Genomic DNA, 13,480 nt, shown 5'->3' with positions numbered 1-13,480 from the left:
TGAAAACCATTTCGTTGTAATTTCATTGACAGACGAAAGTGAAGCTACTCCTGTTGAGAAAAAAGTGGATATGAAGGATGCTCCTTTAGTAGGTAAGTTAGGAAGCACAGAGAAATCAAATTCCTTAAAAGCCTGGGTTAAATGGAATTTAATATACAAACATTATTTTCTGAAAATCACTTACGCGCGTATTTCACTAAGTTTGTGGGGTGACTGAGCGGACTGGATTTTGACCAAGGAGTTTTTGAATATTGCGTTACCGAGACGAAGTCGAGGTTTATAAAACGAAAACAAAAAGAGCTTCAAACTACACTATTACATGTTACCTCCGGGTTCGAACCATTTACTTCACTTTTACGTTCACTTGGACGACAGAGCGAAAGACTTATGAACGACTACATCACCTACGCAAGCACTGTCAGACAAATACGACAACAACTCTGGTTTTATATCCGCTGTAAAGTTCACGGCCTTGTTCCGGTCGGGCTCAAACTTAAGTCCCCGTTGAACACACAAGAGGCCATCCAGATAGTTAAACCCACCTGCAGACGACTGGTCAAAGCGCGGATAAATGATTGCCACAGAAGACTCAAACGCTATAGGAACAAAACAAAACAACTACGTGACAAACTGAAACAACTGATATCTACTGAATTACTTGACACTGTTACGACTATCGCCGACTAACGTCAGAGAAAAAGACGAACCGAGGAACAGACAGGGAGCAGTGTATAAGATCAATTGCTCCGACTGTCACGCCTCCTACAGCGGTGAGACTGGCAGAAAACCTCTCAACTAGACTGACTGAACACAGACGAGCGACGAGGAAAGGCGATGTCAACAATCACATTGCTGAACATCACTGACTTACGAACCACACTATTGACTGGGACTCTGCGCAATGCCTAACGTACGGCACTAAGTACTTCAACGACTGACCCTGGAAAGCTGGCTTACCAACTTGGAACAGACTTCCCACAACAGGTGTCAACCACTACCGGCACCATACAAACGACTCATTCACGACATTGATATTACAAACGAACCGAGCAGAACGACCTAACTTCACCAACGGATCGAGACCGACCAATCACGACTGACCTACGCCACTTGAGTCTTAGAGCCCATAACATCACGGAGAAACTGATCAATCAGTTTATGCAAACCGAACTAAGAACATTCGACTGACAAAAACTATTCACTTGACTCTGATAATGACTTCTGCTCAGGTTGTCGAAACGTCAGTCACCACTACCGACAACAGTCCATCTGAGGACTACACTCACCCGGAGACGATCAAACTACACTATTACAGAGCTTTAATTAGCATTAACTACAAAGAAAATCCAAACAACAGACAAGGTGCAGTTTATTAGATCAAATGCGCCGATCACCAACATCAGAGACAAGGAGATAGGAAAGGGCGCTGAAAATGACTGAAATCAAACTGCTGAAAATCAGCGAATGACGAACCACACCGTTGACGATGAGTCTGCGTGTTGTTTTAATATAACAGGACGAATTGTACCTTCAATAATTTTCTGACTGCATAAGAAAAGAATGACTTCCCAGACTCATAATAGCACTTGTTACTTAAAACATTTGCTCGTGCATTTTTTTTTAGTTCAAAATTTATTTTTGTCTTTGAAATTGAAATACAGGAGGGAAAAACTCCCAAATAGACAGGAGGATCAAAAATAATAAGAAAAAGTGCTGGATGTTGTAATTTGGATACCAGTAATACTAACTGCTGTTTGGTTTAACTGAAGAGGCGCAAGTTAAGTTAGGAGCAGGAGAAAACCATGTCTTTGCAGACAAAGCATTAGCAAACAAAAGAAAAATGGTGAAAGGTGTTTAGCGCTGACCTTTTTACCACAACTCGCAACAGGAGTTTCTTTTTTCTTTTAATGGGTAAATATTCATCTATTTTGATAGTCTAACAGGAAAGTTTACAACTAGGCTATCACGAAAATTCCAATCGACCGTAAATGGTTTCCTATTGTGACATTCATTATTCTATGACTTTTACTATCCTGTCAAATTTATCAAGAACAATTCTGATAACAGTAATGATAATAATGATAGCACAAGTGATGAATAGCAACAATGATAATTGTAATGATGAGCATTTAAACAATCTGTTTTTTATACTTTTAGACCAGGAGAAAAGCCAAGTCCTATCCTCTGGAAAATTAAAGGATTTAGATATCGGGAGTTCAACAGGTACAGGATTCAACCGTCTCTTGGTGTGCATTTATTGTTATAATGGCTGATTTATTGAGTGAACGTTGGTTGCTCCAAATCAATAAACAGAAGCATCTATTTTAATGCTTAACAGCACTAAAGCAATAATAGGAAAACTTTTGGTCACACAGACTACATTCATTGTTCTTGATGTATTGTATTTATAAACGTGTTGCTTTCTAAAAATTTATTATCCTTTATTCTTTCCAAACAGTTTCCAAAGCACAATCCAATAGGTCTAATTGTTTTCTATTTTTTTAGGTACGTCAGATGATAAAGTTAAAGCAATCCAAGAAAAACTGGATTTGGATGATAAACATTCTTCAGGTGAGAGAAATAAAACAGAAAAGGGATAATGGTGATTTTAGTTTGACTGAGTACAACACACGCGATAAAATCAAACACAAGAACAAACTGAACACTGAAAGTGTTCTTTGCTCAAGTAACATTTGTGTTCTTTGCTATTTCAAGATCATTTTACATCCAAGAAGGAATCAGTTGATGATGGAAGCAAACCAAAAGGTACAAGAGATCAATGTAAACTGAATGAATGTAAGCCTAAGTCCGAAATTAAATCTAGATCTAAATCTTGGTATGTATTAGAGGTTGAAAAACAAAAGTCATCACAGATCGGGAGTGTTTTAACTGTTAATTTGCTTTGATATTTCAGTTGGAAAAGAGGACAACATGGCAGCTGATGAAAACCTTGCTGCTGCTGACAACAGTTCTCTAGGTGAGGAAAAGTGAGACCTTATCAGATTTTTTTTATGATTATAACAGTATGATACTACAACTCGAACTGAGACTTGTAAAGTATAATAAGCAAACCCAATAATCTTGGTATTTCGACAGTCTGACAGCCCAGTTATCAATCGCACTATTAAAAGTTTAGAGCAAGAATTGTACCGGTGAGTGGTGGAAAGGCTTTTTATCTATCACGATATAAAAAAAAGGTCATACGAAAGACACAATACGCGACAAAACTCAAAAGTGTGAAGTTTTTTTCCCTGTCATTTCTTTTACAGACAAAATTAAGGCTACTAAGTCTAAAAGATGCTGCGCCGTTTTAAGTAAAATATGGGCAGATATTTTTTCTGCAAAAGACTGGCAGGCGTTCTTAACCAAGATTTTCGGCACCGAGACGAAGGCGAAACCCATAAAAACTCAAGAGAACATTTGATTACATTTGATTACATTTAAAAGATCGGCCGTGAGAAATGGTGATGTCAACAATCACATTTCTGAACATCGTCCACTAACTAACCACAATATTGTTTGGGACTTTACAAGATGTTTAACCTTTAGCATGAATTAAGTTATACGAATGACTTTCGGAAGCTGAATTACCTACTTAAGGCAGATTCTTCCTAACAGAAGAGTAAAAATCAAGAGAGTGAGGGGAACACAAAAAACCATGACAGGTCACGGTTGCTCAGACGAAGGGCTAACGCTCGAAACATCAGCTTTAACTCTTGAAACGGTGGTCAATTTACGTCATCAACTAAGTTGATGATACCAAATTACCCTGTTATACTCTCTCCCCGATGCAACACCAAAGTTCTTTTGGCTACCTACCCCCTTAATTACAGGTCACAACTAATTATATTGTTATCATCATCCGTTTCATTTTAGTCATCACAGAGACACAAGTTGAGGCAGCTGAAGGAGACGAGGACTTTCCTTTCAACAACTCATCAGGTGAGAAATTGATTGTTGATTAGCTTTTTTTGTAATTGCCATAACACAAGAGGTCGGATTGGAAGAGTTTCTCAACAAACAGGGTAAATTATTTCATTAAACTTACTGAGACTTTCTTAGTCCAATTCTAAGGGTTTTGGCTTCCAATTTTTATAGATCTTCTTTCTCTCATTCCAATCAATATCGTCACCAAATTCAGTGTTTTTAACCATTGGCACCAAATTCAGTGTTTTTAACCATTAGCATCAAATAATGGCCCAAAAACTTGACCAACTTATGGGTCCTCGCTCATCGCCTGAAAGCCTCAAAACTGTCGTCATCATTCCAGAAAATCTTTCACTATCCGACTCAGAGCTAGAAATCCGTCCTCAGTAAGAGCTTAAATTTTGTTACCATTTTTAAAACCACCGACGAATTTTTTAAAAAGAGGATGATTCTGACGTATTAGAAAAGTCCAATAAGATTAGAAAGTTTAACTGAACTCCCCTAGTGGGCCAGTCCGCATTTATTAATTTTTTTCATCAAATGATGTTTTCACTCAGTAGATAGCAGTAAACGAAGTCAGTGAGCATTGAGTACAACAAACGTCATGAAACAAACATTTAAATAAACAAACAAAGAATCATTAACTAAAAATTTTCTTAGTTCAAAGGGAAATGTTTTTCTTTCATAATTCAAGGCCAAATTGCATTAAAGAAGGAATCAGATGGCAATGATAACAAATTAATAGGTATAAGTAGTAAGTGTAACACTCGGACAGTTTTTAAGCCTACATCTGTAGGAAGATTATCCAAAAAAACCCTGGAATCGTTTTTGTTTAAAACTGAGCAAAATAATTATATTTCAATTGTGGCATTGGTCTGCACAGTTTCCGTAATTTCAAAGCAATCTATGATTGTTTACAAGTACTTGTACCGTTAAACAATTTCATTGTTTTCCTCGCACCTTGTTACTTGATCTTAAATGTTTACGCGGCTAAGAAGCCGTTGAGAGACAAGTGTTGTAGAAATTCACTTAAGGAAACTTTTTACCAAAAGGACTGTTGTAGTTATTTCAAATGAAACGTTTCAAGACAATTGAGCGTTTAAAGATTGAAAACTGACAGAATGAGTAATTTTCTGTGGGTTTATATTAAGACAGAAATAACCAAGAGATTCTTTCATAGTCGTAAGCCACACAATTACGGGGAAATTTGAATGTTTCAGTTTCTAAAGCTATTTTAGTCTTTAATATTGCATTGCGATATTAAGGGAAAAACCCCAATAAAATTATCAGAGGATGGTGGAAATCAATAAAAAAAGCTGTTTAAGTATTTCATTTTCATGAGCATTGATATTCTTTGTTTTTTTGAGTTACCAAAGAGGCACAAGTTGAAGCAGCCGAAGGAAACCAGGACTTTCCCGGCAACAGTTCATTAGGTGAGAAAAACAGTTAAATGCTTTTCAGAAATTGTTGACTTGTACAATACAATACAATACAGAACAGAGTCTACCCCGATGATAGACAGTAATTATTAAATATGTTGTTAATTAACTTATCCTTCTAAAATTTTCCCTGGTCCATTAGGTCTAAATACTCGCGGCACTCCTCACTTGGTTGTCGTTGTTATTTCCCCGCCCATAAGATTTCATTTGAATAAGTGTGACAAGTTCAATGTCTTATATGTGTACTTGATCATAGGCCAGATATCATTTCATTGGATGGACGTAAATTTTTACTCAACTAAATTATTAACACTCCTTCCTTTATCTGCCCCCGCCTAAACGAAAACTTATACTTAACTAAACTGAGCTGAACTTAGATAGACAACCGACCTTTTAGGTGCACTTAACTAAGCCTAACCAAGAAAGCTTTAGATGAGATACAACTTTTGGTCATAATTTCAGGGGCAACCAAAAGTGAAGCTACCTCAAGTGATAACGGAGTGGGTTTTAAAGCTTCGTTGTCCGTAGCAGGCAAGTAGGACTGACTTGGGTTAAGATCAAACATATTCATCATAGGAGAAAATCTCTAATAGACTCCATACAGTTAATTGTTACATGAACTACGTGGTCCTACCTGGGAAAAGTAAACAGAATCTAAGATAATGAAAACATAAATAGTAGCCATAATATGATGATGTTGATGACCGTGAAGACAGTGATGACGATCATTCAAACCCCTTTTCTTTTTGGAATTTTCGACTTGGGGAAATTTTAGATCGGCAGTTCCGCAAGTACAAAACTGTACATAGTATGGAAGTATATTGTGATCATAAATCTGGTTTATTAATTAAATTTTGGTTTGAAATGAATTAATAGGCAGCCACATCTAATTCAGTGATCTAATGCTTGAGAACTCATCAGCAATAAAAAGTAACAATCACGAACAAACAGGGGTGATCGTATTTGACGTTCTATACAAAGGAGGTTAATTTCTATAAATGTATTATTCTTCATTGTTTAAAGGAAAAGTCCAAAGCACAACCCAATATGTTTGATTCTTTCCTAATTTTTAGATACTTCGGGAGGGAAAGATTCAGCAAACCAAGAAAAGGTGGATTTGGAGGATGAGCTTTCATCAGGTGAGAGAGATAAAACAGTAAATGAATTGCACTTCTTAAGTTTGTGAGTGAAAAAAGACCTATGAAAATAAATGAAACACAAACAACTGAATCATTACGGCTAAATGTTTCCTTCACTTAAAATAAAATACTTTTCTTTATCATTCCAAGGTCAATTTGAATTCAAGAAGGAGTCAGACGACGATAATGCAAAATCAACAGGTACAAGTAATAAGAGCAAACGTAGAATGTGTGTTAGCTTAAACGTCAATTAAACACTGGGAAACACGTTGCAAAACAAATCGGCTTTTCGAAGATTGAAGAGAGATGATCACTTTTAGAGGGTCAATATTTAGGATAGAATAAAGAAGAAATTATTTTACAGCCTAAACCGGCACGATAACAATGCGTTTTACATTTTTCACTTTCCAAACTGATTTGGGTCTTCGATATTTTACACCTAGGGGAAAAACCTTGCATATATTAGGAGATGAAGAAAACAAAAGTTGTGAAAAATAACGAGTATTATTACTATTTACATGTATTGGTATTTTAGTCGGTCAACAGGCCTCCTCAACAGCAGCTGTTGGAAGCCTGGACTTTGCTGATAACAGTTTATCAGGTGAGAAAAAAGAAACAAGTATCTTTAGATTTCTTATTAGAATTAACGATAACAAGACAACTAGTACTGAAATTTTGTCATCTATCAACTGAGTTGATAGTGAATCTAAGCCATTCGCTCTGACGAAGGGCTAACGCTCGAAATGTCAGCTTTAAAACTCTTCACGGTTGCTAATTTACGTTATCAACTCAGTTAATTACCCTGTTATACTCTCCCACCGATGCAGCACCACAGTTTCTCTAGAAACGTACCCCCTTTATCATTTCATTGACTAAGATTAGCAAAGCGAATATTCTTGGTATCTCGACAGTCTAACAGACCAGTTATCTATCGCATTATCACAAGTTTAGTCCATGAGTTGCCTCCTTGATCAGTTGATGACACAAAAAAGAGTGAAAACCATTTCGTCGTAATTTTATTGACAGACAAAAGTAAAGCTACTCCTGTTGAGGAAAAAGAGGATATGAAGGATGCTCCTTTATTAGGTAAGTTAGGAAGCAAAGAGATATCAAATTCCTTAAAAGACTGAATTAAGTGGAATTTAAAATACAAACATTATTTTCTGAAAATCACTTGCGCGCGTATTTCACCAAGTATGTGGGGTGACTGGGCGGACTGGATTTTGACCAAGGAGTTTTTGAATATTGAGTTATCGAGACGAAGTCAACGTTTATAAAACGAAAGAAAAAAGAGCTTCATTCGCTATTACATGTTACCCCTGGGTTCAAACCATTTACTGTGTTACGTTTACTTGGACGAGAGAGCGAAAGACTTACGAACGACTACATCACCTACACAAGCACTGTCAGACGAATACCCCAACAACTTTTGTTTAATCTCTGCTGTAAAGATCACAACCTTGTTCCGGCCGGACTCAAACTTAAGTCCCCGTTGAACACACAAGAGGTCATCCAGATCGTCAGAGCCACCTGCAGACGACTGTCAAAGCGCGGCTAAATGATTGCCACAGAAGACTCAAACGCTACAAAAACAAGACACAACAACTACATGAAAAACTGAAACAACTGATACCTACTGAATTACTTGACACTGTTTCGACTATTGCCGACAAACGAGACAACAAAGCGACTGAATGTGCTCGTACTGGGCATCCACAGAAACTGACAGGACGTTTACGCAACAAAGAACAGATGCGAAGTAAACCGGACGACAACTAGGTAAGGAATATCTCTTCCCGTCCCTTAGACAGGAATGAAACTCGCGTACTGTCATATGGACAGAAACACTCAGTTACACCGAAACGGATACCAACCGAAGGCATTGTATCTGGTGTTGAAGCGGCTCCATCTCGGCAACGAAAGCTATCTGAGTCTACTAAGGATAACATCAGAAGTAGAATTGCTTCCACTATGCAATCAACGTTACAAGATGGCGGCAACTTGATTAAAGACGAACAACATGCCCTTAAACGACTTAAAAACGACGAGGACATAGTTATTCTACCAGCCGACAGAGGACGAGTTACTGTTATCATGAACAAGACTGACTATCACGACTAAATGGACGCACTAGTTAACGACAAACAAAACCTACGAAGAACTCAAACGTGACCCGACTCCTGTGCTTCAACGTAAACTTAACAGCACATTACTGACACTCAAGAAGACAGACGCCATTGACACCCAACGCGACTATCGACTTAGGTGCTCAGTACCACAGCCACCGAAACTTTACAGTCTGCCGAAACTACACAAACCTTGTTTCCCAATGCGACCTATTGTTTCTTTCTGTGGTTCTCCTGTGGTTCTCCGACATACCAACTCTCCAAGTAGTACAATACTACAGCCGCTCACCGACAAATCCAGACATAAAATACAATCCACCGAGGACTTCATTAGCGCCACTAAGACTGTACAGATACCTGACGACTACAAACTAGTGTCATTTGATGTGAAATCGCTTTTTAAAAGTATTTGACTTCAACTGGCGCTACAATTTACTGAGACTGCTATCTTACAATCTACCGACAGAGTACTTTATAAACTTACTAAACCTTTGCCTGACGTCAACTTAGTTTCAGTACAAGTAAACAGCAAACAGTTACACGGTACAGCTATTGGGTCTCCAGTTTCTGTTGTTGTAGCAGAAATTGTGATGCAACATCGAGGAAAGCGCCCTTTCGACTCGCCAATAAACGATACCGCTTTGGTTTCGCTACGTTGACGATACTTTCACCGCCGTACGACACGACGAAAGTGACGCATTCCACCACCACCTTAACGAACAAAACACTGACATGCAGTTTACTAGAGAGGTCGAAGGAATAGTAAACTACCTTTTCTAGACTGCCTGGTAAGCCGTGAGGACAATTCACTACGGACAACTGTTTAAAGGCAACCGACACATACCGACAGATTACTGGACGGGTCATCATATACCCCGACATCACTCAAAGCCACAACTATCAGGACTCTTACGCAACGAGTGCAACTAGTATGCAACACGACAGATAGCTTATCTGACGAGAACAAGTGCCTTGACCGTGTTTTTTCTAAGAACAACTACAACGAAGACTTCATCCAACGTAACACTTACCGACCTACTACTACTACCGACTGAAGCTAACGACGACACATCTCATACGACTACAGCAACTATACTGTACATAAAAGGCATATCTGAGAACATCTCGCGCATTTTACAACCATTCAATATCCGCGTCGCTCACAAACCTATCACCACATAACGTCAGTTACTGACTAACGTCAAAGACAAAGACGAACCGAGGAACAGACAGGGAGCAGTGTATAAAATCAATTGCTCCGACTGCCACGCCTCCTACATCGATGACGCAGAATGGCAGAAACCTCAAAACTAGACTGACTGAACACAAACAAGCGTTGAGGAAAGGCGATGTCAACAATCACATTGCTAAACTTCACCGACTTACGAACCTCACTATTGACTGGGACTCTGCGCAATGCCTAACCTACAGCACCGACTACTTTCAACGGCTGACCTTAGAAAGCTGGTTTACCAACTTGGAACAGACTTCCCTAAACAGATGTCAATCACTACCGGAACCATACAAACGACTCATTCACGACATTAACATTACAAACGAACGAACGGAACGACCTAACTTCACTAACGGATCGAGACTGACCAATCACAACCGACCTACGCCACTTGAGTCTCAAAGCCAATAACATCACGGCAAAACTTACCAATCAGTTTATACAAACCGGACCAAGAACATTCGACTGACAACAACTATTCAATTGACTCTGATAATGACTTCTGCTCAGGTTGTCGAAACGTTAGTCATCGCTACCGACAACAGTATATCTCAGGACTACACTCACCCGGACGATCGAACTACACTATTACAGAACTATTACTGTACCTCTAACGATATTTTGATGGCATAAGAGAAGAATGATTTCCGAGACTCATAATAGCAGTTGTTATTCAAAACATTTGCTCGTGCATTTTTTTTTAGTTTCAAAATTTATTTTTGTCTTTGAAATTGAAATACAGCAGGGAAAAACTCCCAAATAGACAGGAGGATCAAGAATAACAAGAAAAAAGTGCTGAACGTTGTAATTTGGATACCAGTTATACTAATTGCTGTTTGGTTTAACTGAAGGAGGCGCAAGTTAAGTTAGGAGCAGGAGAAAACCAGGGCCTTTACAGACAACAATCCATTAACAAACAAAAGAAAAATGGTGATATGCGTTTAGCGCCGATCTTTTTTACCACAACTTGCAACAGGAGTTTTTTTTCTTTTAATGGATAATTATTTATCTATTTTGATAGTCTAACAAGAAAGTTTTCAAATAGGCTTTCACGAAAATTCCAATGACGGTACATGGTTTTCTCTTGTGACATTCATTATTCTATGACTTTTATTATCCTGTCAAGTTGTGTCCTGTCAAATTAATCAAGAACAATTCTGATAATAGTAATGATAATAATGATAGCACAACTGATGAATAGCAACAACGATAATTGTGATGATGAGCATTTAAAAAATCTGTTTATTATACTTTTAGACCAGGAGAAAAGTCAAGTCCTTTTCTCTGGAAAATCAAAGGATTTAGAGATCGAGAGTTCAACAGGTAAAGGATTATACCATCTCTTGGTGTGCATTTATTGTTATAATGGCTGATTTATTGAGTGAGCGTTGGTTGCTTCAATCAATAACCAGCAGCATCTATTTTAATGCTTAACAGCAATAAAAAGCAACAATAGGAAAACCTTGGGCCAAAAAGACTACATTCACTGTTGTTGATGTATTGTATTCATAAACGTGTCTGTTGGTTGCTTTCTAAAAATTTATTAGGTGCTGTTAGGTGCTCTCTAGAAAATTATGATCCTTCATTGTTTTCAAACAGTTTCCAAAGCTCAGCCCAATAAGTTTAACTATTTTCTATTTTTTTAGGTACGTCAGAGGATAAAGTTAAAGCAATCCAAGAAAATCTGGATTTGGATGATAAACATTCTTCAGGTGAGAGAAATAAAACAGAAAAGAGATGGGTGATTTAAGTTTGTAACCACTGAGTACAACACGCGCGATAAAATCAAACACACCGTCGAACAAACTGAACCCTGAAAGTGTTCTTTGCTCGTGTAAATTTGTGTTCGTTGCTATTTCACGATCATTTTACATCCAAGAAGGAATCAGATGGTGATGGAAGCAAACCAAAAGGCACAAGAGATCAATACAACACTGAATGAATATATGCTTGAATTTAAGTCTGAATGCAAATCGAAAAATAAATCTTGGTCATCATCAGAGATCATCGCAGATAGTGAGCGTTTTAACTTTTACTGTGTATTGGTATTTCAGTTGGAAAAGAGGACAATATGGAAGCTGATGAAAACCTGGCTGCTGCTGACAACGGTTCCCCAGATGAGGAAAAAAGTGAGGCCTTATCAGATTTTTTATATGAATATAACGATATGATACTACATCTCGAACCGAAATTTGCAAACAATGGTGAGCAAACCGAGTAATCTTGGTATTCAGACAGTCTAACAGCCCATTTATCAATTCCACTGTCACAAGTTTAGAGCAAGAATTATACCTTTGAGTGGTGGAATGGCTTTTTGTCTATCACGATAGAAAAAAGGACAGACGAGGAAATTATAGAAGACACAATACGTGACAAAACTCAAAAGTGTGAAGTTTTTCCCCTGTCATTTCTTTAACATACAAAATTAAGGCTACTAAGTCTAAAAGATGCTGAGTCGTTCTAAGTAAAATATGCGCAGATCTTTTTTTTTTTCTGCAAAAGACTGGCAGGCGTTCTTAACCAAGATTTTCGGCACCAAAACGGAGGCGAAATGCGTAAAAACTCAAGAGAACATTTATTTACGAACAAAACTATCAAAGAGCTGTTTTAAAGATCGGCCGTGAGAAATGTTGATGTCAACAATCACATTTCTGAACATCGTCGACTAACGAACCACAATATTGTCTGGGACTCTCCAAGACTCTTTCGGAAGCTGGATTACCTACTTAAGGCTGATTCTTTCCAACAGAAGAGTAAAAATCAAGAGAGTGAGGGGAACACAAAAAAACTATGACAGGTCACGGTTGCTCTGACGAACGGCTAACTCTCGAAACGTCAGCTTTGACTCTTGAAACAGTGGTCAATTTACGTTATCAACTCAGCTGATGATACCAAATTACCCTGTTATACTCTTCCACCGACGTAGCAACACAGTTCCTTTAGAAACTTACTCCATTAATTACAGGTCACAACTGATTATATTATCATCATCACCCGTTTCATTTTAATTATCATAGAGACACAAGCTGAGGCAGCTGAAGAAAACGAGGACTTTCCTTTCAACAACTCATCAGGTAAAAAATTGATTGTTGATCAGCTTTTTCGTATGTGCCATAACACAAGAGCTCGCAATGGAAGAGTTTGTCAACACACGGAGTAAATTATATCATTAAACATACTAAGATCTTCTTAATCCAACCCTGAGGGTTTTCACTCTAATTTTTTATACATCCTCTTTCTCTCATTCCAAGCAATATCGTCACCAAAAGTCAGTGTTTTTAACCATTTGCACCAAATTATGGCCCAAAAACTCGACTAACTTACCGGTCCTCACTCATTACCTGAAAGCCTCAAAACTGTCGTCACCCTTCCAGAAAATCTTCCACTATCTAATTCAGAAATCTGTGCTCAGTAAGGGCTTAAATTCTGTTTCCATTTTTAAAACCACCGAAAAATTTTTAGGCAAGCAACACTTCGAAAAATTCCTTCGCGCGTTCAATTTCATAAAGCCGTTTTCCATGACAAAGACATGCTAACAAATTAGAGATGTCTAATCAGATTAGAAAGTCCAACTGAACTTCCCCAGAGGGCCAGTCCGCAGCTTTAGGTTTTTTT

The 13,480-nt window shown here is 38.0% G+C and overlaps 1 protein-coding gene and 1 pseudogene across 1 annotated transcript in view; both read left to right on the top strand.

Annotated features, from left to right (window-relative positions):
• LOC113666146 (uncharacterized) overlaps positions 1-13,480 on the top strand; it is a 39,903-nt gene that overhangs the window by 6,472 nt on the left and 19,951 nt on the right. The window contains exons 9-24 of the mRNA XM_089180908.1: positions 33-92; positions 2,158-2,223; positions 2,506-2,571; positions 2,716-2,766; positions 2,915-2,977; positions 3,877-3,942; positions 5,295-5,360; positions 5,829-5,897; positions 6,440-6,505; positions 6,656-6,706; positions 7,041-7,106; positions 7,532-7,591; positions 11,123-11,188; positions 11,512-11,577; positions 11,920-11,994; positions 12,883-12,939. Of these exons, the coding sequence (XP_089037034.1) occupies positions 33-92; positions 2,158-2,223; positions 2,506-2,571; positions 2,716-2,766; positions 2,915-2,977; positions 3,877-3,942; positions 5,295-5,360; positions 5,829-5,897; positions 6,440-6,505; positions 6,656-6,706; positions 7,041-7,106; positions 7,532-7,591; positions 11,123-11,188; positions 11,512-11,577; positions 11,920-11,994; positions 12,883-12,939 (1,014 nt within the window). The remainder of the gene's footprint in view (positions 1-32; positions 93-2,157; positions 2,224-2,505; positions 2,572-2,715; positions 2,767-2,914; positions 2,978-3,876; positions 3,943-5,294; positions 5,361-5,828; positions 5,898-6,439; positions 6,506-6,655; positions 6,707-7,040; positions 7,107-7,531; positions 7,592-11,122; positions 11,189-11,511; positions 11,578-11,919; positions 11,995-12,882; positions 12,940-13,480) is intronic.
• Positions 8,200-10,192, top strand: LOC149041664 (uncharacterized; annotated as a pseudogene).

The sequence above is a fragment of the Pocillopora damicornis genome, chromosome 8, assembly GCF_964200805.1.
Source record: "Pocillopora damicornis chromosome 8, jaPocDami1.2, whole genome shotgun sequence".
NCBI lineage: Eukaryota > Metazoa > Cnidaria > Anthozoa > Scleractinia > Pocilloporidae > Pocillopora > Pocillopora damicornis.
Note: the sequence above shows the minus strand (reverse complement) of the source record. Positions and strands in the feature narration are given on the sequence as shown.